Source organism: Haemaphysalis longicornis, unplaced genomic scaffold (genome assembly GCF_048455015.1).
Source record: "Haemaphysalis longicornis isolate Haplotype H1 unplaced genomic scaffold, Haemaphysalis longicornis Haplotype H1 scaffold_10, whole genome shotgun sequence".
NCBI classification, from domain to species: domain Eukaryota; kingdom Metazoa; phylum Arthropoda; class Arachnida; order Ixodida; family Ixodidae; genus Haemaphysalis; species Haemaphysalis longicornis.
The window spans coordinates 35,279,274-35,307,245 of record NW_027526204.1 but is presented as its reverse complement, the minus strand read 5'-3'; the positions used below and the strand labels follow the sequence as shown (position 1 = coordinate 35,307,245).

Genomic DNA, 27,972 nt, shown 5'->3' with positions numbered 1-27,972 from the left:
AGGGGCAATCGAGCTCCTAACCGAAATTGTGTTTCAATGTTCCCCGATTCAGTTTTAATGCCAGCAGAGGATGGATAAGCAAATTTATGAAGCACAACAATTTTTGCTACGACAGTTCTTAGGTGCAATAAAATATCTTCTTGCAGATAGGTGGTGCCAGGAATTTCACTTGTGCACAAAAGAATCAGCGCCAAATTATGTATGAAATTTTTACGAATAAGCTTACCTGTGCGTGAAATAGAGGGCACGTTGTAATTGTACAATTGGGGCAACTTATAGCAAACAGGTATAACTACATCAAAAAGAACGGACGAATGAAAAGAAAAGCTACCTAAACGCAACAAAGACAGAAGAAAGGATATAGAAGGAAGGCAAAAACGTTCATCTGACTAAAGCCTAGTATCCTATCCTTCACGCGGGGAAGAGACAATGGACAAAAAGGAAATCACTTAAAGGAGAAAGGTTGGAGCAGAGAGTAGACACCTATGCCCAGCATTAAAGAACTGAACATAAATGTTCAGTGATCGTCTTTGGAGCCTTTCAGTGTATAGACGGGTTGAGGGTCATGGCCCTCAGGAAGCGAATTAGTTTCTTAATAACATTGTGGGCTGAGGAATGGACCAAGTAACATAAAATTTTCTTCTATAAAAATGGCCACCGAGAGTCCAAGTTGCTCAATGCGGACGACAATTTGTTAAAACGCTCAAACATTCTAATAAAACGTACACGCCTAGCTGGCACACTTTTGTGTACCAAGAAAAAAGTGTGAATGCCCGCGGTACACTACATTAACGCCAGTCATCACCGCGAGGAAGTGAAAAGAGTTGTTCTGCATTTACGTATCAGGTTGCTATAACTAAAAGGCCGCTTGCGTGAATGAAGCACGTAGATAAACCTAAGAACGCCATTGCTCCCAAGGTCGGAAGAGCGACGAAAAACACCGGCTACGAACGCAAAGAAGTCTGCAATAGCATTGACCTGTCTACTTCGGCTCGCCATACGTGTTGTCGTTACGCTTTAGGCCAAGGCAACTACTCACCAACTAGTGCATCAGGACGTTTTCAAGAAGAAAGTGCTGGAGGCGAGAAAGAAGTTACCTTGACTTTATAACCGGTCAGTGTTCTGCCAAAAGTGTTATCGTAAAACTCTTGGCGAAATTGATATCACAGCCCTGTTAAAGGGACACTGAAGTGAATTTGTCAAGCTCCCAGTTTTGCTTGCACTGCGTAGACTGGCTCAAATTACCACACTTTTCATCGTTTATCCGCTTGATAAGTCGGTAAATATATTACAAAGAACGAAAGAAGAAAAAATACCATGTGTGGTCTGTGGTGGCCGAACCAACTAAAGCCGGTGACCTTCCTAATAGGACGGTGTCCAAGGTTAGCATTCAAACAAGTTTCGGTTTCGGTTATGTAAAACTCCATGCGTGATATCTGACGGCATCTTTGGATGGGCATTATCGATATCTCAGTAATCGTCGTACCGCCCTTCTGCAATGTTGAAGGCTGTAAAATGACTAAGATAGGTCTCCCAGAGCGTCATGGATTCGTAGCAATGTCTAGCCGAGACCTACGCAGTGGATGAACGCCCTCCGCGTCACCGCTGACGCTAAAATGCCAGCCCGTTGCCGCATATTCGGAGTTTGCCTCACTTATGCCTGTATCGTAAAAAGCGTGTTCGCATCAGTCCAAGGGTCTGCTGATGGCGGCCTGTGCCCAGTGCCCGCAAGTAGTCAGTGCTTGTGGCAACAGCACGCCAACGAGAACTCGCTAGCGCGTTAGTGTCAGCTTGCGGGCGTTCTGCGAACTCGTTCGTGGAGCAGTGCACATTGCGAAAAATGGTGAACTGAGTTTAGAAAATATGGACGGGATACGAAAAAATTATCTTACAAAAAACTGCTTGAACCCTCGGGGATTCGAACTTGCGACTAGCAAAACAATAATCCTAGTGCTCCAGACCACTCGACAATAAGCCAGCACTTTTGAGGTTGGATATATAAGGTATATGATGTACATCCAGTTTACACTTCAGTTGATTTTAGCACTTCAGGTACCTTTGGTGCCTATTTGTTGCATAGCGCTCGTGCAGTAAGCATCCCCCCAACTCCCACAATATCTCACCTGTAGAAATTGCATTTGTTAGATGTAAAAGCGTTCGCAGATGTGTGGTCGTGCTGCTGACCGCCGTGCTTGTTCACCCAGCGCAAAAAGTGCTTCCTGCTTCCTAGTGTTTGGCTGTACAGAAAAGATCTAGTTGATTTTATTTCCTTAGTACCTATATTGACTTCCCCGACTCTTCTCCCGCCTTTAGGCGGCCTTAGATTTTCCTACTAGCGTACCAGACAGCAAAGCGTCGCGTGTGCACTAGTAGAGCGCTTGTATTTAGCGACCCGGACTTGGAGCTTGATATAATGTACAAAATAACAAAGTAAAGAAAGGCACATTCTTCCATTCACAACATGTTGCGGCTTAGTTTCAACTGAGCGAGCGAATCGCGACGACCCGTCGGCGGCCGGCGGACTAAAAGCTTGGCCGATTAACTCCCCAGCAAACCACTAACATCTCTGCGACGTCCCAAAAAGATCCGAACGTCAATGTCCCAGCAGTATCTCTTTTAGACATCTGTACAACGTGCAATATTTTTATTACAAATTTTTGTATGTTGAGGTACCGTTGCTGGTACCTTTATGTCGGACGCTCTTTCAACTATGTTAAACACGTACTCTCGATGTTGCTGCTGCTTCATTTGTGTACAATATTTAGACATATTTTGCTTACGTTGTTCAGGTTTTGCTGGTATGTCCGTTTTTTAGTTCGTACATGTCTATCGCAGTTACAAATTATTTTAGCTATATCTGCTATAGTTTATTTTGAAACTCTCCGCAGGCGTACTTTGAAGTTATCGAGGTGTTTTGTATGTGTTTTGCATGGCTTTTTGACGGAGGGGTTTTTTGCAAGTTTTGTAATCAACCAATATTGCTTTTACGGAAATATAAATGCGGAGGACATAAGAAATAAACTCAACATATTCCTGAACAAAATTTGATGCTCATAGGAGGTTTTATGCAGTGAAACCACCATTTTACTTGGTCGGTCTACCTTCGTAATGAAAATACAAATGCTGACCTGACAACCTGAGGCCGATATCTCTCACTTCGTCTGTGGGCAAAATTTTAGAACGTATCATACTCGTGAGGCTTCAAGAACACTTGGGCCACGTAGGTCAGATGCCAAACACTGTGTACGGATTCCGCGAGCACCTTGGAACACAAGACGTGCTGATCCAGCTTAAGGAACGCATCCTACTTCCAGTCCACCGCCACTCCCCAAGAGCCATCCTCGCCCTGGACCTCAAAGGGGAATTCGACAACGTGGCACATACTGCAGTCCTACAGCGCCTGGCCGGAACGGGATGTGGACAACGAACATACGACTACATCGCGGACTTCCTCTCGAACCGCGTGGCAGTGCTCAGAGTTGAAGACGTCTCCTCAGCATCTGCCCACCTCGGAGATAGGGGGACCCCTCAGGGGTCAGTGTTGTCCCCCCTGCTTTTCAACCTAGCACTACTCGATCTTCCGAGGCGACTCAACGAGGTTCCCGATATAAAACACGCCTTGTACGCAGACGACATAACAATTTGGACTGGCTCTGTTCACTGGGAGGCCTTCAACACAGCCTTCAACCGGCAGCCGACATTGTTAACCAATATGCCCAGGAATGCGGCCTTTCCTGCGCCCCGCAAAAATCACAGCTACTACTAATAAAGAAAAAAGTCACCGCCAAGGACTGCAATGACATTCAGATCAAATTGGACGGCCACACTATAAACACTTGCAAACACCTCAAAATTCTCGGGATAATATTCCTAGCGGATGCCAAGAACACTATCCTGGTGAACCACCTTGAGCACTCAGCAGAACAAATAACGCACATGATTCGCCGAATCTCCAACAGGCAGCGCGGCATGAAGGAGCAAGACACAATACGACTCGTGCAACCCTTTGTCATCTCCCGGATAACGTACGCAACCCCTTACACAGTTCTATCCAAGGAAGAACTCCGAACAGTAAACATTATCATACGAAAAGTCTACAAGCAAGCTTTGGGATTACCCATGAGTACCTCCACGGCCCGCCTGCTCAGTCTCGGTCTTCACAACACTGCCGAAGATCTTATCGAGGCCCACTTCGCAAGCCAAAAACTGCGATTAGGCTTCCCCACTGCGGGGCGACTACTGTTGGCTACATATAAATGGCAGGCTCAGAAGAAACAGCAACCACAGATGCTTCCACCAGAAATCAGAAAGAATGTCTACGTCACCAACCTCCCAAAGATATGCATCCATACCATCATGAGGGGAGGAGAAAAGCCAGAACAGCGGCCCTCGACAAGCGGTATTCCAAAGACTCCTCAGCAGTGTACACTGATGCCGCTGCATACCAGCGTTACCGAGGAGCAGCGGTTGCAGTGGTCATCTCAAGGGATCAACCACTCACCAGTCTCACAATCAAGACCGGTTCTATCTAAGAAGCATAAGAAGTGGCCATTGCCTTAGCAATAACAGAAACCACCGTGATTACGATAATCCCCGATTGTCAAGCGGCATGCCGAAGCTACGCGGCTGGAGCAGTTTCTTCAACAGCACTGCACCTCCTGAGCAAAACCCCTCCCTCTCGCACGGTCAGAATCGTCTTGACCCCAGCCCACTCCGATCTCCTGGGAAACGACACAGCCCATGCATTGGCCCGCGCTCCCACCAACCGGGCCCCAGAAGAGGAGCACAGTCCAATGCCGATTGAGACCTTCCAGGAAATAACCGAATATTAGAGATTACGTAGAAGGACCTTTCCCCCCGCCCAACGCAGTTTGTCTAAAATGGAGGAAAACACATTACGACGAATTCAAACAAACACGTTCCCAAATCCAGTACGATTGAATCGTCTATTCCCCACACAATACTCCCCGGAGTGTGCTTTTTGCGGCAATTTAGACACCCTCTACCACATCGTCTGGTCGTGCGACCAAAACCCCGACCTTCCCCCCATTTCCAACCCTTCCCGTGAGCAGTGGAAGAGCATGTTGTCCAGCTCGAGCCTCGACGACCAGATGATCTTCGTTGACCGAGCGGACAGAGCCAAGACAGCCCATGGACTTCCGGACTAGAAAACCACCCCACAATTTATTTTTGCTCATTAAAGTTTCTTCTCTCTCTCTCTACGCAAGCGCGAGCGGCATTCGGTTGGATTCGATTCGATTGAATTGGCTTGGCTTGGCTTGGAGGTTCGTGCAGAATGCACGGGTGTTGAAGAGTTGGACCTCGCCGTGTGGGGTGAGGCCTTCGGGACTGCCAAACCAGGAGTCCGTGTAGCCCGCTTTGGGGGTCGTGGAGCAGCACTAGCTGCTTCCACCAGGGGCGCGGGGGGCCTTGCTTCAGCCTCACTCTGTGTGGCTTCAGCAGGCGCCGAAGACAGCTGTGATGCCGCGCCCTGTTGCACCACAACGGAGTAGGATCTGGTATGCGGTTGTGTCAGTCGCCTCCGTGCTTCGCGAAATGTAAGGTTTTCAGTCACTTTCAGCGTGATGATCTCTTTTTGTTTTTTTCCACGCTGGGCAAACACGAGAGAATGCTACGTGGTTGGCCTTGCAGTTCACCCACAGTTGTTGTTCGGATTCACAGTTCTCAGCAAGGTGTTTATTGGAGGCACATTTGGCGCAGGTATCTTGGCCCCAGCAGCTTAGCGAGCCGTGACCGTATCGTTGGCACTTGTAGCATCGGCGAGGATTTGGAATATAGGGTCTCAGTTTCATTTTTCTGTGTCCTACCTCTACGGATTCTGGAAGTATGCTGGATGCGAAGGTAAGGACGATGTGTTTAGTCTGGATTTCTTTGTTTTCTCTTGATTTTGATTCTATGCACATTTGCGACGTTCTGTTCTTTCAGACCTTCCAGAAGTTCCTCCTCAGACACGCACTTTAGGTTGTCATCGGAGATGACTCCGTGGACCGTGTTGAGTGACCTGTGTTCGCTTACAGTTATAGAGATCTCACCAAAAGATGCTAGTCCTGGCAGTTTGTCACACTGGTGTTTGTAGAGCAGTTCGAGTAGGAGGTCTCTATTAGCTAGTTTTTTTTTTATTTTGTAGCCTTCGCCAATGGTTGCAGTTAGGGTTTTTGCGACCAGAAATTGTGAGACAAGTCGGGCAGTTTTCTCTTCATCGTTGCTGTGAACCACGTGGAAGCGTGGAACGTTGGTAACGTTCTTCGGTAAAAACTTGGCAGTTACGTCGGTGCCCCCTCTTTTACGAGAGGGATCAGTTGCGCGAAAAAAAGCAGCCATAAAATGAAAAATCTGTTCGGCCATGGTGCCCGCCACCCACCCTGGAGCCCAACAAGGGGATGGGACAGGAACTCGCGAGCAAGTCCTGCCCACGCCAGCTGTACACCACGACTATAACCTAATATGGCTGAACTCAGGGTCGTCCGCCACACAAGGTTAACCCTAGCCGCCAGGAAAAAAAGGAAACTGAGAAAGAATGAGACGACACGAAAGTTGTTAGAAAGGAGACATGGAAGCGAAAGGTCAATTGAGGACACGAAAAGGCGACTGCCGATTCCCCCCGGGCGGGTCAGACCGGAGGTGCCGTCTACGAGAAGCGGAGGCCAAAGTGGTGTGTTGCCTTCGCCAAGGGGCTTTAAAGGTCCAAGCACTCGGCGTCGGCTCAACCACCAGGACCCTCTTTTCGCCGGTCACGGCGCTGCCACGCATGGCTAAACGTGAGTGCTCGGGGTCCGTGGTGTCGCACAATACACGCAAACATCTCAGATGCTCCCTGCGGCGGCTTTTCTAGTAGAGGCGAAAAGCAAAAACGCTGGAGTGTACGACATTTCGGCCCTCATTAAAGATTCACAGGTGGTCAAAATTAATTCGGAGCTCTCCACTACGGCGCGCCTCATCGCCTGCGTTGCGTTGGTGTGTTAAATCAATCAATCAATCAATCAATCAATCAATCAATCAATCAATCAATCAATCAATCAATCAATCAATCAATCAATCAATCAATGAATCAATGAATCAATCAATCAATCAATCAATCAATCAATCAATCAATCAATCAAATAATCAATCAATCAATCAATTAATAAATCAATTAACTCTTCCTCCCCTTCCTATGGATTTCAAAGAAATCCGGTTGGTCTTGAACCCAGGGTGCAGATAAATGTATTGACCTTAACGAATCTCTTTAGCCTCTGCAAGTCATAGCGTTGAATGTGCCCTTGCTTCATGCGGTGCCGTGGATAGACCACATGCTTGCTACTAGGTTTTGAAGGTACAGTTCGCTGAAAATCTTGCCACGTAGGGTATATCTGGCTGCGCTGGGCAGAGTATCGCTGGGCAGAGTATCAACTGTGCGAAATCAAACTGACCCGCTTCCCTACCGAATGCCTAATATAAATTTCGCTCTGTCCCGGCAGTCACAGCTCTATCCACCCTGTGAGGTTTGAGAGGCAGATAATTGACCATTTCTTGCTACCTTGCTGGTGTTCAATAAAGCGAAAATTTATTGTCCGAACTGATGCCGTTGTACGACAATACGGCCTGCATGAGAGACACCATTCTCTGACGACGATGATGAATGATCGTGGGGGAAATTAAAGGGAAAAAAATGAACTACTCCTCTGTCGATGCAGACTATTGGAAAACGCGAAGGTTTGGATGTTGATTTTGTCGTTGGATCATAGAATTTATTCACCTCCGTATTGCGCTGCTGAGCACAAGGTCGAGGGCTCAAATCCTGGTCATGGCGGCCGCTTTTCTGATGTAGTCGAAAAGCAAAAACGCCCGTGTGTACGAGATTTCACCGCATGTTAAATATGCCCATGTGGTCGAAATTAATCCGGAGCCTCCGTCTAACGACTACAGTGGTTGAACGCGAAGCTTTCTCGTGATGGGTTCTTTTGTTGGTCAATTCAAACGAAACTGGTGCGTACCTTCAGAGGAGCACATACCCACAGTGTGGGATTGGCAACCGTAATGGATAGACGGCACGCGGTTCGTTCATAAAAGGAGCAGGCTGCGTTTAAGAAACGTCAGCGCGAGCGCAAACGCGTTCGCACCCGTGGTCCTATGGAGGCTGCGCAGTTTCGTCTCACCAAAAAAATAGAGGCCAAGCGACGTAGGGAAAATCCCGAGGTTCGCAAATGATCCAAATTAGGTCCACACTGTCCGATTTAGGAACGAGTGTTTACTATCTCAGCTTACTTTAAACAAATCGACTCCCACTCTATCTAATGGCAACGATAGGAAAACGCAGCTTTAATAGGCCTACCCGTGACGAACCTGCCGAACCAGCACTAAGTACGAGCTTCATCAGCCCCGCGTTGTATTGTGGTGTGATCCGACGTCCACGTCTCTCGATTCGTTTTTTTTTTACGTGCCGCGAGGTGTTAGGGTAAGCGGGATTTAGATTGCCCGTATGACTCCGACTACCGAGTCGCTTGAGGCCGTTTTGAAATACTGGTACACATGGGACGTCGTGTCGCCGCGTGTTGCTGGTGCGCTCACGGAGGCTGTCGCAGCTATCAGGAGCGAAACGAGCGAAGGCGCGCCTTCCGACACTTGATTGATTGATTGTAGGGTTTTAACACGCCGAAGCAACACAGGCGATGAGGCGCGCCGTAGTGGAGGGCTCCGAAATAATTTTCACCACCTTGGGATCTTTGACGTGCGCCGAAATCTAGTACACACTGGCGTTTTCGCTTTTCGCCTCCATCAGAAAAGTGGCCGCCGCAGCCGGGAATGGAGCCAGGGACCTCGTTCTCAGCAGCGCAGCACCTTAGCTACTGAGCCACCATGGCGGGGCGCCTCTCGACGCACTTCATGCTTCAGCCGCCCTGTCCTTCAAGGTGTAGTCCCTGTTCGATGACGAGCACGGGCCCGTAGCCATACATGTGGCCCGTTGGGATCTTAATTTAGGGCTGGAGTCATCAGGTCGTTGTTGGCGAGCCAGTTTAGGGCAGGCGTTTAACAAAACCGCAGACATTCACAGAAAATCATGAGACTCTGTGAAGCTCATAAAGACGCGGCTTCTAAGAACGAGAACCAAACCGGAAGTAACAAAGCCGAAATAATGGTTGGAGGCCTATACGCTGCCAAGGCAAACAGTACAGAATGCAAGTGTCGCACCCATCCAGCCAAATTCACTCACATGATTTGGGCTTGTGATGCTCAGCCACGGACTACACGAGCATGCTTACTAATCACCAGTGCGGAGCAGTAGGGGACCGGTTTGCTTAGCTCCGATCCCGAAATACAGGTCAAGGTCCTCAAACTGGCCGAAGATGGCGCTCGCTCCCAAGGGCTGTAGGCCGGCATCTGAGGGGGAGGAATTCAGGAAGGGTCCCACTTTCCTTCCTCTTTCCCCCCGGTTTTTGGCAAAATAAAGTTATTATCATCATCACCACCACCACCAACTGGGCGAGGAAAGCGAGGTATTGAGGAATATAGAATAAATATGGAAGCTTGAGACGTGGACGCAGTTCGTTACAATGTGCAGATTTTTTAAAACAAAATTGTAACATCAATTTCCCACAATTTTTTTCACATAGATTTCTTATTTGTTTTAATTTTTACAACCTTATGTAAGGCGATCACAGTGAAACTCGGCCAATCCCACAGAGTGGGTGTGCGTTATGTTCTCTTTACTCCAAGCAAACAACCAACATCGTCATAATCAAGATGGCTAAAGTGAAGAAGGGCCACGACACTATGTCAACAGTTTTCACTACGAACCTGACAGCTCCCCAGCCTACCGGGGATGGCCGCCGTCCCACGGACATGCTGTTTGACAGCATGTTTGTGTTCGGCTACGGCCGCTTCCAGTGGCTCGTGCTTCAGTGCGCGTTGCTGGCCACGTTCGTCGCCTACACGCACACCATCGTGGTGAGGATCGACCTGCAGCAAGTGAAGCACTGGTGCCGGCCCCCGCCCGGCCACCCGCAGGCCGCAAACATCACTGGCCGCGAGTGGAAGAACCGCCATATCCCGCGTGATCCTATCGACGGCACCTTCAAGCAATGCGTATTCTACAGTGCCAAGCCTCCCGCCGAACCCGTTGAGTACTCCATTCTTTTTTGGTAGCTGCATTAGCTAACCTAACGGAAGCTTGGCACTTCAGTATTGTTTTCGAACAGCATTGCTGTGCAATTAACGAAGTCAATAACCTACCAAGCTGAACAGCCGAGCTTCTGCAAGCCACAACACCGACAGGAAATGGCAATAGGTAAAAGATATGCACTGCAGGTGACCAAGTGACGCGCCGGAGCTTCTAAATCGTTTTTTTGCGCGCGCATGTTGCAATCATTTAATAATGCTGCGGTTCGAATCTTATCGCCCGTGAACGGTTAGGGTGCTTACTGCAGGTGGTTATCTGACCAATTCCGAACTTGGCTGACCCGGATCTCGGCAAGGACTACCCGAGATGGGTGCCGGAAAGCGAGTGTATATTTCACACTAGGTTGAAATGACAGGAGAGATGACCTCGGATAGCGACCCCCCTTCATTGGGGATCATATTTATGCGAGTCGCCTTCATCTCATGTTCGCCAGACGGCATGAAGCGAAGGCGACCCGCCTGAGCGACGCCGACACCAGTGTTTATACGTCGGCCTATAGCCAGGAAGCCGCTTTTGCTCGATATTTGAAACGGCGCTTGCCGCATCTGATACAGGCTTCGCTAGCGGCCGGTTTCGTTGGGTCTAAGTGTCTGGTGTAGGTTGGCACACCTAGCGCTCGGGCGTTCAAAAGAGTTGCTTGTTCCGTCGGTCAAATTCCAAGCCAGCCTCCACGACCGGTATATGACGGTGACCTGAGAAACGTTTGACAAATATTTAGAACCGAACGAAATAACTGAGTGCGCGAGTGCCAACGCACTCACTAAAAAAATTACGCTTCACTTAGGTTACCCTCCTCCAAGACATTTTGACTTGCTTATTGAATAACGGGATGCAATACCTAAACTGCTTGTGTACGCGCATGCATGGCGTCAGCACAACACTACCAAGCTCGACATTGGCATGAACTAGCGGTCAATTGGGGAATATATAAAGCGAAGTCGATTCAGATCGCATGTACGTACAACTTTTCTAGCCGTTAGCGGAGTGCAGGATTCATGAGAAAAATGATAAAGAGACGGCTCATTGCGAACGCGGAATGTCATAAGGTCCTATCTCAAAAAGACATGGTGAGACGCAGAATATCACGCAGACGCAGACGACACGCGCCACGGCATGTTCTTTCAGACATTCCTAAAAAACGAGGCATCATGGAAGTCACGCTTCCGTGGTGCGAGGAGGGGAGTGAAATGAGTGAGAATCACGGCGGGGGCGAAAATGTGGCGTTGATTTGCAATAACCACGCTTATTCGTGTCGCTGTAACAAAATTCTTGGGGAGGTGATCACTAAAACATTGATTTACCTGAAAATGTGAACACCCATGTATCGGTAAAACCTCCCCTAGCGTCTCTTCAACGTCAACAGGCACCACCGTAGATGCGTGTGTCCTTCCTGTACCACTGGGATTCAAAACCATTGCGACTTGTCTTTCTGTCTTTGCTATCCTTCAGTGGTTTGAAAGCTGAAATCCTAAATGCATCACCCCTTTTCAAAATGCTCTCTCGGCGTTGCAGTAATGCCATCGCATCGTACTTTTAAACCAAACAAAGATGTCCCCAGCAAAATTAGCCTTGTCCGGTTATTAGCGGGTAAGATGTAATTCTCTTGAAGGAAAGTTGCCCTTGTTAAGATCATAGAGACGGACACATGAAAAAAACTTACTCTTTAACGAGAAGCCGGCGCCGTTTTCTAGTGAAAGTATACGGTCTTTTCTGTGTCCGTCTCTGTGATCATAAGCGCAACTTATCTTCAAGAGCATGTGACACCAACGGCATCAAGCTTTACTGAAGCTGAAATTGTAGGAGAACATGTTGTAAATAATTTTTTTCAGTTTCAGCACCGAATCAAGCTCGCTGTAGCACGGTGATTGGGTGATCCTTATCATGAATACTTCAAAGCTGTCGCTTTTCTTATGAAGGTCGAGCGTGCACCGGTACTGAAGAGACGTGAGGAGGTTCCCTGCGACGCCTGGGAGTTCGACAGCGGTTACGCGGGCGAAACGGTGCTCATGCACTGGAACCTGGTGTGCCAGCGCTCGTGGTACCAGCCAGCCTACCGTGGCGCCTTCGTCGCAGGCTCGATCATTTCAGTGCCCTGCGTGGGCTTCGCCTCCGACTTCTTCGGACGGAAGCCCCTGCTCCGATTTGCCCTCGGAGGGCTACTCGCCTCCGGGATGGTCACCTCCGTGGCCGCCACTTTGGAGTTCTTTATCATATGGCGGGTAGTCACTTCCGCCGCCGCCACCGCCCTGGAGGTAGTCTCGTTCATCGTTCTCTTCGAGTCGACTCCTCCGGGTCCCCGTGAGGCCTACTGTGCACTCGCGGTCAGCTACCCAACCATGCTGGCGCCAGTGTACGTGGCACTGGCGGCGCAGGCGACCCGCCACTGGCGCTACCTGCACGCGGCGCTCCTCCTGCCGGCTCTGGTCCTGGTGCTGCTGCTGGCGGCCACTCGTGAATCTCCGCACTGGCTCATGACACACGGATTCACCGACAGGGCGCGCGACGTGGCGGTGTGGGCAGCCAAGCTCAACAAGGAAGACGTGGACGTGGTGAAGGGACGCATGGACCGGTGGGTTTATCTTACTGAACGAGCAAAACTGTCAGCGATTGTTTATTTGTTTTATGAAGCTGATATGGTCCTTGAATAATTTAGTTGGTTGCATCCTTCATGTTCCCAAAAAAGAAGTCCGTGTGTAGGTAATTTTAGTGCAACCTAAAAAACACTGCGTGACTAAGCATGGGCACCGCAGTCTTGGTAAATATTTACGGCGACTGGTTGTGATTTCGACCGAGCAGGCTCACATTTTGTTTTGGTTCTTAGGTTGGAAATTGAAAGAAAAATTTGTTGACATAAAATTCTGCCCTAGTTGGAATGGCAGGATGTAATGATGTTTCTTTAATTCGTGGTTTGTGTAACCATTATGACTGCGTGTCGCCTAAGCAATTTGCATTCGTACGCGTTTGCACGACAGCGTAGATTGCACTATAACTGGTCAACCCGTACATGGGAGACCGGCCAAGTCATCAAGAGGCAATGACATGCATCATACTCCTTTATAGGAAGTCAGCCACGCTTGGACGCGTGTGAAGCTGCAGTTGGTGAGTGATGCAGATTAAGAAGATTCCCAGATACACAAATAGAATCTCTATGTGCCATAAAATTAGGTTAACACAGCGTTGTAACCGTTCCTTGCACTCTATCAAAATGAAACCCCGTGGCCCTGTTCACCTTCAGTTATGGAACAAGCGTAGAGAGGAGAACGATGTAGAGGGAGCTGAACATCGGCGGCTTATTACTAACCACCACTACAATCACAACTTCGCTGTGTCGTATTTGCTGTACCGTATTCACAACTTGGTACCATCGGGGCATTTTGCACGGTTTCTAGATCCCCAGGTGGTCAAAATTAATCCGGAGCCCTCCACTACGGCGCGCCTCATCGCCTGCGTTGCGTCGGCGCGTTAAACCCTACAAACAAACAACAACGGTTTCTACAACTTCGCTGTGCTTTACCGTCTTTTTTTCCCCTTCACCACAAATAGAACGTACACCCCAAAGATGGCATTTCAAAAATTGCGCATTAATCGCTGAATGCTTTGTAGTGTGCTTTTGCACGGCATCCACATAGGGTACATTTTGTTTAAAAATAACACACGTGGTACCAGTGGGCCTATGTTTCTGAGATTGGTTAAAACCCAGTTATGACTGGTGGGATGCTTGACTGAGCAGTTTTGGGCCCTCTCCCCAGCGAGACCAGTGCCCGCAGTGCCACCAATGACCGGAGATTCGCCGACTAGTAACCGGGGGAGTTTCTAGCTGATTAGGCTCAGTCGACTTTGCCGTTGGGGCAGTGGCTTTCCACATTGAATTTTTTGAAACGGTTGTTTTTTCCTTATTTATTTTATCAGTAAACGATTATTACATCAATCAGTCATCTACGCTAATCATGATTGTTCTTGCAAGAGTTCCTGAATTTTTCCATCCCCAAATTGGTTATAGCTTTGGTGAACTGTTGCTATTCACAGTAATCTTTATTGTCTAAGCTACAGGTGGGGTCATGTGTTAAAATGATAATTTCTTTTTTGACCTTTGTGCATTGATTGTAAATGTGATAACTATGAGCTCAAATTGCAAAAAGCAGAAATGTTTTTATAATTTTGTGTAGGAGTTTTGTTTCCCGCAACAAGAACACAAAGGCAAGAAATGGTGCAGTGAATGATTTCAAAACTGACTGTGAAATCGATAATACACGTGCCACCTAGCAGTAATACCCATCGGCACCGTGTTGTCCGACACAGGCTGGAAAAGATCATCCACTCGCCGGAATTCCAAGCGCCCGCGCCCTCGTTGTACCTCTCCCGAGGCGTGCTGTCGCAGCTGCTGGTCGTGTGCGGCTGCTGGTGGCTCATGTTCGTGACCTACTACCACGGCAGCCTGGACCTCTTCGCGCCCTCCATCCCTGCCGTGAAGTGGATCATCCTGTCAGGCAACGTGCCTGCCATGACGTTCGCCTACTACGTCACAAAGCACCACGGCCGGGTGCGTCTGCTCGAAGGCTCGCTGCTGGCTACGGCACTGCTGGTGGGCTGCGAGGCCGCCTTCCGTTTCCTGGGCCAGCCGCTTCCGCCGGAACTTGCCTTCCTGTGGCGTGTGCTGCTCCTGAACGTAGCATACGTGCTGCTGTGCGTGCACACAGTCGCCACCTTTCCAACCAGGGTGAGGAGTGCCCGAGGCGTCGGCTGTCATCTTCGAAGTGTATTTGTAAGGGGCACGCTTGAATATAGAAAGTGAATGCACAGGCCACTCCGTTATGTTCCTATGTAGAATCTTTAGGCGATACATACAAGAGCCGTCACCAGAACGGGGGCTGGAGTAGGATCCATTAGGCTGCTAATCAAACAATCCGTCCGTCCTAGCTATCAATGCCTGCAAACACGCAAATGAATAATTTAACCACTTATATACCTTACCTTGCGCTGAAGCAGGCAACGCGGCTTCGTTATAGTTTTTTCAGATATGCTCGTAAATAAAAAAAACGCATACTTGTTGACAAAGATTCGTGGTGAAGTGCCGAATCGATATGAATGATTGAAGTATCACCACATTGGATCTCAGAAAAGGGAGGTATTAGGATATTAAATATCCGCGCAGCATATTTTGGCAGAGCCTTAACTGGATATTATATAATGTCACTCAGGCCATCAATTATTCGTGGTATCAATTATTCGCAGATTCGAGTTCCCTGAGAAGGGCGCTGTTGTTTTGTTGAGCAAGCCGTGTATCTAGCTAACGCTTCCGCGAGACCTGATGCGTAGGTAGGCTTGAGCCCACCAAGCTACTTGGTTTGAAGGGGTTGCTACCGTTGACGGAGTAGTAGGCGTGAGTGCTTCAACATCACCGTTGAACATTGTGAAATTCCAGGCGACATGTGCACGTCAAAATAATGACCATAGTAATTAACCAGAGTACCGACCAGGATTCACGGAAATTGAGGAAGGAGACTTGGAGCTTGTGCAGTGGTGGTAAAGGAGGCAAAGAAGGCAGTACATCCGGCGAACCGTGCGACACCAGGGCGTACCCGCGGTGTGGCAACTGTTGAGGCAGCGCTGATCGAACTTTGGGCGGGTGTAACTAAGGCAAGCGGGGACAGGAGCTGGGAGCGAAGGCACGTGCGCACAAGTCGCAAATCTGTGGCATGCAATAACCAGACAGACGTCGATGTCTGATGTCGATAAATATATTCCTACAGGGCCTGTGGAGCTGGAAGGAGCGCGCCAGCGTGCCGTTGGAATTCACTCCCGCCACCGTGCACTTCAAAAATGTACACGCACAGCTTTTGTGCCAGGTTAAAAGGAGGGAGCAAAGTTCTCATTTAAAGTTGCATCTGCTCAGCTGATTTCTGTGCTGCCGGTAGGATCGCTGGCAAGAAAATCTGCGATGAAATGTTCGCAAAGATGAAGCAGGCCAGGACGAAGCAGTGGGGCTTCAGAGATTTGTAGGTTCTGTAGCAGCACTATCAAAGTCTCAAGAACTTGCCAGTGATCGGGAGTTGAGGTGGGCTAGCATTGCTATTTTGTGTTTGCTGTTGTTTGTGACATCGGCCGACAGCGCGGTGCAAGCTGCAGCATACCTGCGGAGGTTTGTTTGCAGACATAATGCTCTCCTCGTGAAAGATGAAACTTCTGACTTCTGTCACAAGCTACTACCGATGCATATCTGTCGAATAAACTGCGAAATTAGGACGCTCAAAATTTCATTAGCAGGCTCTCTCCTCAGTTAAGCAATAGGTGAATTATAAAGAGGACCATAAACACCTTCCCCACCGAACACCATCTTTCAGTAAGGACAGCAACTATACTGGTCATCTTCATCGCGATGGAAGTTGGTTTGTAGAAATATCCTATCCAGGCGTAATATTACTTATGGCGTCGGCTTTTTGTCAATTGTAATTAAGGCAGCTCATAGCATTTGAATCTCTGGATACATCTGAATGAAGTGAGTAGGGCATATCTGAGCCACCTAAGATTTCCAGACCATATTGTCTTGTTGAGTCAATGGAGTAGGAAAATAATAATATGCTTTGTTGGGCGACTTGGTTCATGGCTTCACAAAAATTTAAAAAAGCGCAATGGATGAAGACCGAAAGATGAAGGCAGACTGGACGAGCGCTCGCTGCCAACTAGTTTACATCGAAAAACTTACAAAATAAACGCCGGTACCCTCGCTGACGTTCAATTCGGCGCATTCGAAGACTAAAGCGAGCAATGTTTTCGTTACGCTTACAAGCCTCCCTCCAAAAATGCCGTCACCCCCATTTTTTCAGTAGACACGAAGGTTGTGGTCGTCAGGTTCTGCGAATACCAGGTTGGAGGCGACAGCGGCGTCCCTGCTGCGAAAAGTAAAAGGAAGGGTGTAGGAAAAGTAAGCGCAAATTAGCTCCACAAGGCCCGACGCGATAGCGTACATCCACAAGGTGACACGAAACCTTAGGGAGGTGGCGAGCAAGCACAATGTGCCCATCGTTTCTTCTGCACAGCGCAAGCTTTCGAGGTGATGTGCACACATTCCTGCAGATGCAAAAAAAGTGCGGCTTGCGGAAAAAAGCCCACCAGGTGATCTGTGAATTTTGCGGTATCTGGTGTATAGGAGGTGTCAATGGACTGCGGTAAATCCTATACTGGACAAACCGGCCGGTGTGTCAACGACCTGACGGTACACCGGCTGTTTACAAGTGTGAGATTGGGTCAGTCAGACGTCGGTGTATTTGTGGGCGAGTGAGGTTCGCCCATTCTACGGTAATCGGTTGCGGAGCATATGGCTTGCTCTTCCGGTGGTGTGTGTGCAGGTACCCCTAGGGTGTACCGGAACTTATATTCTACGAAGTATTTCGAGATAAACTAGCCGGTAGCCAGTGCTCGTCCACCGTATTTGTGTTTTTCTGTCGCCGTCCATGGTTGTTTCAGTCAGAAATTGCAGGCCAAGTATTCTTAATTCTGCTCCGAAAGTTCTGTAAAAGGATTAAAATAAATACCAACTTCAAAGGATATGTTCAATAAGCGTGCCAAGCTACCTGACCAAAAGGTATCTGAAGAAATCATGGAAACAGAAAGGGATTACGTCCACCCTGGGAACGTGCTGACCCTAATAATGAAAATAAAATTACCCCAGAATAAGCGTGGGGTGGGCTGCTTTGGTAGAATTCTTATATCCTGAATAGTAAGCGTCATGTGTCACTCAAACAGCTGGTATATACCTGATGGTTTCGCCCCTTAAGAAAACAGCTGTGTGTTGTAGGGAGCAGGCTGGTGTGCAAGCCATTATAGCTGAAGTTATCGAGGAAAATGGGTGAGTAACGTCATCTGCATGAGGAGCAACAGTTGATGCATGCATTTAACCAAGTGGCTGCCAATAGGCTGTACATGCAACAGGGGTAGGCCAATTACTTGCTGGGCGGATGAGGTACGATGATTTGCGGGGAAAGTGTGGACTTAGCTAGCACTCGATAGTCGAGTGGCTGGAGATCTTTTGAAGAGTCCTTAGCCGTGCAGTGGACGCAGCAAGGCTGATGATGACTGCGATGATAACCTAGGGTGATTACGAGGGCAAAGCTTCGTCACCCAGAAGTGCCCACGAGGACGAGTTTGTAACCGCGCCCTTGACCATACGTAACGATTAAAAGTGTTTCCCACACAGGCCTAGTATTTCTCCCTTCTGCGTCAGGTGCGGATTGTGGCCTTCTGCCTGGCCTACCTGAGCGGCCGTCTGGGTTCCCTCTGCTCCGAGGTAGTCCGCCTGTTCGAGAACCAGCTCCGAGAAGACCTGCGCGCCCTTCCCCTGGCAATGGTGGCTCTCGGACTGGGCATCTTCGCGCTCCTCCTCGGCACACCCTCCGAGAGGGACCTCTGCAGGCCGAGCGACAAGGCATCTCGAACGACGCAGAAACAGCGCCGTGCTGCGGCTTACAGGCGTGACATTGAACGTGGGCTCGCATCTGCTAGCGTATCTACGATGCCTACGTCTTAGACATTGGGAAATTCACCGTGTTTTTTTTCACTCGAACTGCTTGGGAGTAGTACGGGTGACGAATGTTATTTTTGGCATGGGTGCTTTCGTCCAATACTGTTACTTGTTTTCTTACCAAAAGTACACCGATTTGTATATTTCCCACATACGACGGTTTTATCTGGTCTTTACTTTGCATAGAAATGTTTGCATAGAACATTATATTTTATCAATTTGTGTTTGAACAAATAATGTAATAAAGTGCGATTTCTGCGTACTGGCCGCGCCTGTGGAAGATGGTGACCAGCGAAGCGTTGTAGTGCACGCCATCGAGGTGACAAAGAATTTAAGAGCAAGGTAAGAAGAAACTTTATTTTGTTGGGCGTTGATTGCGGTCATTGCTAAAAAGCATGCGTTCGTGGTCGCCTTATTAGGCCCACAGTAAGGGATATATTCACAACAACACCTTACTGTGATGCGAGGGGCGATGGGCGTTTGCTTCACATGTTGACACTTCAACTCTCAATTTTTAGAGAGTTTGTTTAGGCGCGAGCACTTGTGTTGGCTTTGCGTTTAGGGAAAATTTGTTCTTCGTACGCCGGCTTTCTCGCATTTTTTTTTTTGGCGTTCGAGTGCACGCCATCAAATCCCACACCCTAGTTGTACAAGGCTCGGAAGAGTAACGGTCACAAAAATACCACCGTGTGATTTTACGGAACAGAGATATAGTATGTCTTACCATGATGATGATGATGAATAAGTATTTGTCAAGCTGATGCAGATGTTAGGGCATCCGCCCGGTAGGGGGCTTCCCTATTCCAGGATACCCTGAGCTCGTCTGGCGGTCCAGGCCCTCTTCACCAGTTTACGCTGGATCCCAAGGTCCGGGATCGTCAAGCAGTTCACCTGCTGTTTCTAGGAGGGGAAGGTTATTAGGGCAACGCGTGGGGTCTTCTGGCACTCCCAAATCTAGTGGTACAGTGGGCTGGGCGTTGGACAGAAATTGCAGGTAGACCGTTATTGGGTGGGTATCGCATGGAGTAGGGTTCTGTGGGGGTACGTATTTGTTTGTAGTCTTCGAAGGGTGGTGGCTTCTGCTCTTGTTAATTGTGAGTGCGGAGTCGGGAAGGTTCTACGGCCTTCATGGTAGTAGATGAGAATATCAGCATACCCGACAAGCGGTTCTGTTTTTGGGGCCGCAAGTGGTGTTTGTCCCTCTACGGTAATGGCCAAAGCTTTATTTTTTAACGTGCACTGGTTTGCTCGCTATAATATGACGGCGCCACTAACTTTTTTTTCGCAGCACAGCCGAAACTTCGCATGCCGGAAACGTTCTGTAATTGAATCAATGAACTGCCAAATGTTCGATTAACATTGAAAGTTACCAGGTGTCACGTGAACGGATGGTGGGGTGGTCTTAACCAGCTAGGATAAATGGACACAGGGAAGCCGTTGACAAGTTGGACAAAACACCCATTTAATGCACAATAAAAAAATCCTAACGCAAAGCACCCAATAATTAAACCACACACAAACGATAAACACTCAGACCTCTAACTAACAATCCCAACCTACAACTCAACTCTAACCCAAAAGCCTCTACAATAAAGTTCTGCACAATTTGTCCAAACAAACTAATTTTACCACCGTCTAGGTGATCTCAATAAACCGCAACTTCCTAGTTGTGTCCCATGCTTGCGTCCTTATTGCACTGGCCTACCCCGGTCATCGGCGCTGACGTGTCGCACCCTTGCGTGCCAGCGACTCGGTGGTAGCCGTCCTCTTCTTGCTCCGTCGGTGCCGGCGTTCGATGCGCGCGGTCACTCTTTGGACGGCGTGGGCTCCGCGCGTCCTGACGTTTGCTCTGCGGCTACTTCCTGGTAGCCGCTCTCCCAGGAGGTCCTTGATGCCGGCGTTCGATGCGCGCGGTCATCCCTTCGGCAGCGTGCTTCCTCGGTGGCTACCCCCTGGTAGCCGCTGCCGCTGGAGGTCTCAGGTAGGCTAAGCACGAACGTCGCCTTTCGGGGCCGTCGAGACGAACGTCGCCTTTCGGGGCCGTCGAGACGAACGTCGACGGAGCGTGGACGTTGGCCGCTGGTGCCCGACCGATGCCGCGGGGGCCACGAAGACACAGGTTCGTGGTGCACCTAGGATGACGGTGCCCATGCGAAGTCGGCCCGCTCCCGCCCAGGCTCGGATGGCGTGGTCGATGGCCTGGCCGCGTCGCCCTGGCTCGTTCCGTGAAGCTCACGTGCTCCGGCCACCACCTGGTTGTCTACCTCGCGTTGTCTTGCCTCCCCCTTCTCTTTCTGCGCCCCGCTTTTACACCCTCTGGGCTCTCCCGTGGCGCACTCCCATTGACTCTTCGCCTCTTGCATGTCTTTATATGGCCATCTCGCCACTTGTCCCATGCGCGGCCTTCCCTGATTGGCCGACCAGTGTGCTGCCACCTTTGCCCATGATTCCTTGGTGCGTCGGCGTTGGCGCTTGCAGATTGGCGCGCTCCTGGCGCGAACTTCAACTTGCTGTTCCTTTGTTCTTTTCTTTCCTGTTGTTCGGGTGTTTGATGCGTCCCCCTCTCAGGGGGTGCCCTGACACATGACAATTACCCCCCCCCCCTTTAAGAGTTTTTTCTCAAAAAACTGCTTCATCTTGTCCGCCGATGTCCTCTTCTTCCACAACCCCTGGTCACTTCTCATGAGTCCACTGTTAACCGCCAGTGCTCGCTTCTTTCTACGCACCTTTCACTTCACACTTCACTTTTTTCATTCTTGTCTGTAGTTCACATAACTTTCACCACTTTTATTTCCAACACATTCTTTCTCAGACACCAGTATACACAAATACTCTGCTGTAACACGTCACCACATCAAACACTACAATGACCTCGCATTCGACAACACTCTTCCCTAATCCACACACAAACGAACGTTTTTCCTCCTCCATAACCTCAATACGCACTATGCAATGACTGCTTTTATATCTACATGTCATGCAATTACACCACTCTACTCATACAAAACTGTTCGATCACATCACCGAATCAAACACATCAGTCTCTAATATTCGACACCAGTTTTTCTCCCCGAACTTCATCACTAACGTATTCGTATCCCCATTGCATAATCTACACGAAGCTTGTACTTTCACTGTACTACAATATTTCTGCTCTGCCACAATACACAACTTGGATATTCGTCACCATTATGGTTCCTATTCCTTTCCGAGTCAACTCGGTTGTTTCCATCAGGTTCGTTGACCTATGGCTTCATCTTTACTTTCTTCCGCCTCAGCCATTCCGCATCCCTAACTGCACTGTAGGCTCGGCTTCGAAAGCCAACTTTCCTAACCACACTCGCGCGACTCTCGCACGCACCCTGGCTCGATGGTTTCCCTAGAACCGGCCGTCTTACGATTTCATCCGTCACTCTGTGCTTGCGCGCTGGTCTTTGCCCCCTACGATCTCGCAAGCCGCTAAGGGCGTCGCCTCTTCTATGACAAGAGATACCGTGTTCACCTTGTCCAGTCTGCTTTGCCCAGTCTTTCCTTGCCCTTTTGTCTGCTCCTCTTTTTAGCTTTGATTGTGTTCCGGGCCATTTTTCCCGTTAGCCTCACATTCTCAGTACGGCTACGCCCCCGCACTCCAACCAGTCTTCGCCTCACGCGGCCTTCTTCGATGCGCCTCGAAAGCTCGGTATGGGACGCATGCTCTGTCTTGTTGATGTGCGTGCAAGACCGCTTACTGGCTTGCAAGGCTTGCATAACCATATAGTCTGCGCCCACTTGCTACTTCACGGTACACCTGTCCGCTTCCTTTTTTCGCATACTTTGGTCTTCGGCACAACATTCCGTCTCAGGGCGCTTTATTGGTTGTTCGGAAATTCCGGTGGCTAGTGGCACCCTAGTGTCCGCGTTGACAATTGCAGACGCTGAGCTCCCCGCTTCACTGTCTTTTTTCGGGATAACTATATGCTCAAGAGTCATAGGCTTTTCTACCCCACTGGCAATAAAGCCTTCTGGCGGGATGCAATTCCTACCAGTGCACGGAGCGGCAGGCACCTCCATCTCAATAATTATTCTTTGGGCGACCGGGACACCCACTAATTTCTCAGAGCTACTAGGTGGCACCATGCTGTCCTCGTCTACCGCGTTCGCAGGAAGCTCATCTCTAGGCGTCTGTCCTGCGATTCTGCCATATCCTGCCCGTTTACCTCCTCGCGCTTTAAACACGCCTTTCTCCTCAGCGGTCTGTCTGAAGGAACCATCCTTTTCTTTTTGTTCGTTTTTACTCTTGGCCTCATCGTGATCTGCGACCTGCGTTCTATTAAGTGCACGTGACTCATCGCGGTCGACGGTCCGCGTGCCTTCGATCTCACGTGCGGCATGTTCAGCGCTCTCTTGGCGCCTTTTTGCCTGGGAGCTCTGTCGCGAGAGCCCCTTTTCTTTTTCTATTATTTTGCTGTTAGCATCAAAACTGTGCGCTAGGCGCGTGCCCTGACTTTCACGTGCGGCGGGTTCAACGCTTCCTCCTTGTTCGTAGAAACTATTTTCCCCGAACCGCCGCCTCGATTCTTTTATTTCTACCTTCTTTCGCAGTTCTTCTATCTCTGCATCCAATTTCTCATGCACTCTGCGGCTCTCTTCATCTAACAATTCACAAAACTGCTTTTTGTTCAAACCTCACGATTAAACTAGGGTCAACAACCTTTCCAAATCCATTCTCCAAGCTGGTTAAGCACGTGACTGGGCCCGATGGAAATACCCTGGGTGAGGATAAATCAATCCTGGCTGGCTCGCCAATTATTTGTCACATGAACGGATTTATTTTTTTATTTATTTCAAAAAAACCCTAAAGGCCCTCTGGGGAGGGTATTACATAGGGTAGGGGGGTTACAAAGGTGTTACATAAACTAGAACAAGAACAAAAATAAACACAAGAACTAAAAAATGGTACAAATCATTAACATTGCTAGAGTGAAAACAAATACAAAAATTAGGTAGAATAATAGGAACAGCTATTGGTACAAGAACTAGAACAAACTACACCGATTATAACCACATGGTATATTACAACATGTCATCTGACAAGGCAAGAACTGAATGAAATGACGCATGAAATGATACATATTATACATTGATATTTTTGCTCAAAGCATTAGTAAAGTTCGTGGTATTAGGTTCAGTAACAATGTTTGATGGTAAATTATTCCAGTCTATTGTGGTACGAGGAGCAAATGATTCGGCAAAAGCAATGGTATGACATGTGATGCGTTTGATTTTGCATGAGTGATCTCGACGAGGAAAAATGGCGGCGGGTTCACACATAAATTCGTTATGAAGGCATGCATGGTAGTACAGTTTATGAAATAAAGTTAAGCGAGATATGTTGCGACGATGCGATAAGGTTACAAGTTCAGCACGATTTTTTAATTCGGTTACGCTGGTATAGGGTGAGTAATCAGAAAAGATGAAGCGGACAGCACGGTTTTGTAAAGCTTCTAAGTCATTTATTAGATATGCCTGATGAGGATCCCAAATGGCTGACGCGTATTCTAGTTTAGGGCGTATTAGTGTAATATATGCTAACTTTCGTAAACGGCCGGGTGCATGTCTGAGGTTACGTTTAAGGAAACCAAGCGAACGGTTAGCAGACGCGAGGATATGGTTAATGTGATTATTCCATGTCAAGTTACTGGTTAGATGTACACCAAGGTATTTATAGCTGGAAGTTCTGTCCACGAGGCTGTTGTTTAATATGTAGGATGCTGAATTTTGGGAGGCGTGATTAGTAAAGGACACTAGTTTTGTTTTAGCAAGGTTTAGAGGCATTAGCCAGGTTGAGTACCATGTGTTTATAGCATTAAGGTCAGATTGTAGAATATCGTGGTCATGGTTAGATTGAATTTTACGGTGTAATACGCAGTCATCCGCAAATAACCTTATGTTAGATTTAACGCAGTCTGGTAGATCATTAATATAAACTAGAAAAAGCAAGGGCCCGAGTACACTTCCCTGAGGAACACCAGATGTTACGGGGACTAGAGAGGAGTTGTGATTGTTAACTGATGTAAATTGCATCCTGTTAGAAAGAAAGTCTTTTATCCATGTTATAACAGCAGAGTCGATGTTCAGTAGCGTAAGCTTGTGAAAAAGTCGATGGTGAGGAACACGATCAAATGCTTTTGAAAAGTCTAGGAAAATTGCGTCGACTATAATTCCAGCGTCTATGGATGAATGTATTTCGTGAATGAAGCCAGCTAGTTGGGTGTCACATGAATAGCCTTTGCGGAAACCGTGCTGATGCCGAAAAATAAGGTTATGTTTTTCGAGGTAGTTAATGATCTGGGAGTGAATAATATGCTCCATGAGTTTGCATATAGTACTGGTTAGTGAAATAGGGCGATAGTTTAGGGGTGAGGTACGATCACCAGATTTGAAAAACGGAACAACCTTCGCCACCTTCCAGTCATGGGGTATAACGCCGGTGGTTAGAGACTGTTGGAATAGAGCGGATAATATTGGGAATATGCTTTGTGCTATATTTTTTAGAGTAGTTTTATTTAAACCAGTGTTGTCAGTCGAAGAAGAAGTCTTGAGATTAGTCAGAAGAGAAAATATGCCAGCATCGGTTATGGTTATTTCAGGCATAAATGCATTAGTGCTACTGCGTATGGTTGCCTGTGGGAGGGAAGATTCGACTGTAAATACCAAGGAAAATGTTTTGTTCAGTAGTTCCGAACAGTCACTGCCAGTTATTATTACGCCGTTCTGATCAGTAAAGACGATGTCGGGATTATGCTTGGGATTGATGACACGCCAGAAACGCCGAGGAATATTTGTTAGCATGGATGATAAATCACGTTGAAAAAACTGTAAGCGCGTGGTTTTGAGCAATTTTTGATATTCTCTATCACATTCCTTATACCGTTGCCAGGAAACAGCTATGGTGGGGTGGTCTTAACCATCTGGGAGCAATGAACACAGGGAAGCCGTTGACGAGTTGGACAAAACACCCATTTAATGCACAATAAAAAGACCCTAACGCAAAGCACCCAATAATTAAACCACACACAAACAATAAACACTCAAACCTCTAACTAACACTCCCAACCTACAACTCAACTCTAACCCAAAAATCTCTACAATAAAGTTCTGCACAATTTGTCGGAATCAACTAATTCTATCACCGTCTAGGTGATCTCAATAAACCGCAACTTCCTAGTTGTGTCCTATGCTTGCGTCCTTATTGGACTGGCCTACCCCGGTCATCGGCGCTGACGTGTCGCACCCTTGCGTGACCGCGACTTGGTGGTAGCCGTCCTCTTCTTGCTCCGTCGGTGCCGGCGTTCGATGGGCGTGGTCACTCTTTGGGAGGCGTGGGCTCCGCGCGTCCTGACGTTTCCTCCGCGGCTACTTCCTGGTAGCCGCTCTCGCTGGAGGTCCTTGATGACGGCGTTCGACGCGCGAAGTCATCCCTTCGGCGGCGTGCTTCCTCTGTGGCTACCCCCTGGTAGCCGCTGCCGCTGGAGGTCTCAGGTAGGCTTGGCACGAACGTCGCCTTTCGGGGCCGTCGAGACGAACGTCGACAGAGCGTGGACATTGGCAGCTGGTGCCCGACTGATGCCGCTGGGGCCACGAAGACACAGGTTCGTGGTGCACTTAGGATGACGGTGCCGATGCGAAGTCGGCCCGCTCCCGCCCAGGCTCGGATGGCGTGGTCGATGGCCTGGCCGCGTCCTCCTGGCTCGTTCCGTGAAGCTCACGTGCTCCGGCCGCCTCCTGGTTGACTGCCTCCCGTTGTATGGCCTCCCCCTTCTCTTTGTGCGCCCCGCTTTTATACCCTCTGGGCTCTCCCGTGGCGCACTCCCATTGGCTCTTCACCTCTTGTATGTCCTTATATGGCCATCTCGCCCCTTGTCCCATGCGCGGCCTTCCCTGATTGGCCGACCAGTGCGCTGCCACCTTTGCCCATGATTCCTTGGTGCGTCGGCGCTAGCGCTTGCTGATTGGCGCGCTCCTGTCGCGAACTTCAACTGGCCGTTCCTTTGTTCTTTTCTTTCCTGTTTTTTGCGGGTTTGATGCGTCCCCCTCTCAGGGGGTGCCCTGACACATGACACCAGGAAATGACAATATGTAGTAAGCCAAACCACAACAGTTTTGGTTTGGTGTGTTTGATGTTGGTAATTTCCGCAAGGCTTTTTTGTCAGCCTGGACAGCGTATACCCACTATACATCGGATGTAGACCAGGTGTCCGAGCTTTTGTATAGCCCCGCAGTAAGGTCAGTAGTTTGACAGACACTAGTATCTTTAAAAGACGATTGTCTTTCTTGGGCGACCTAAACAGAAATTTTGGTCTGTTTGTCTGTCTATGAGTCGATTCAGCCACTTGGCCAAAGTAAAGTGGATACTGCGCAATAATATACTCACAGACAATTGTAAACATCTAAGCCCTATATACACGTTCATACTTGTCAACTTTGTTGAACAAGAACAACACATTACGTAAATTTCCAGTGTTCCTTCACATATTTACAGTGTTCCTTTATTAAAAAATTCATGGCTGCTTTGTTTTTCGATAGGAAATTTTATTATACGTCTACTGCAGAAAACCGGCGCCTGCTGTTGCCCGCGCCACCTCCTGGCGGCATATGAGAAATCACGCTGCAACAGCAGCAAAGGTTCCACTAGGTAGGTTCCACGTTATGCTTGGAACGCACGTGGAGAACGGAAACGCGTTTCTATAAACCCTAAAGTTAGCCGCCTCGATTCACGCGCGCCTCCGCCGTACTGCAGCGATAGAATCGAGGAACCCAGCCTGTAGCAGTGGAATGTGTTAAATTAAAATCTCCTTGAGCAAACCTTTAGTGTGTTTACCTTGGGGTGAGCGCGACAGTATAGTAAACATGAAACGTGAGCGGGAAAGCAAAAGGGGGCATTTCCTTGGCAAATGTCTACAAAGACTATCGTCTTTTGACGACATTTGAAACCAAAGGAGCTGATATGCGGCTATTTTTAATGGGTATTGTACGAATAGACAGTGCCCGATAAAAATGAAAGGGAGCCTAAAAGACGTTTAGCTGATACATGGATGTTCACATTTTCAAATATTTCAAAGTTCAAGTAATCACCTCCATCAAGTATTTTGTTAAAGCAATGAATATTAGTGGATATTGCAAATCAAAACATGGCATTTTCGCCCACCGCGCCACTCCCCCTCGTTTCGTCGCTTCCTCGAAGCGCGTTAGCTGACTCCCATGATGCCTCACTTTTCAGTCACGCCTGCAAGAACAT

At 48.5% G+C, this 27,972-nt stretch overlaps 1 protein-coding gene across 1 annotated transcript; it reads left to right on the top strand.

The window, feature by feature from the left end:
- The first annotated feature begins 9,741 nt into the window (after window positions 1-9,741).
- On the top strand, window positions 9,742-18,701 carry LOC144159782 (solute carrier family 22 member 7-like). The gene is made up of 4 exons (XM_077691469.1): window positions 9,742-10,116; window positions 12,094-12,746; window positions 14,477-14,894; window positions 18,399-18,701. Exons 1-4 carry the CDS (start codon window positions 9,742-9,744, stop codon window positions 18,699-18,701), a joined length of 1,749 nt encoding a protein of 582 aa, XP_077547595.1.
- Window positions 18,702-27,972: the final 9,271 nt, after the last annotated feature.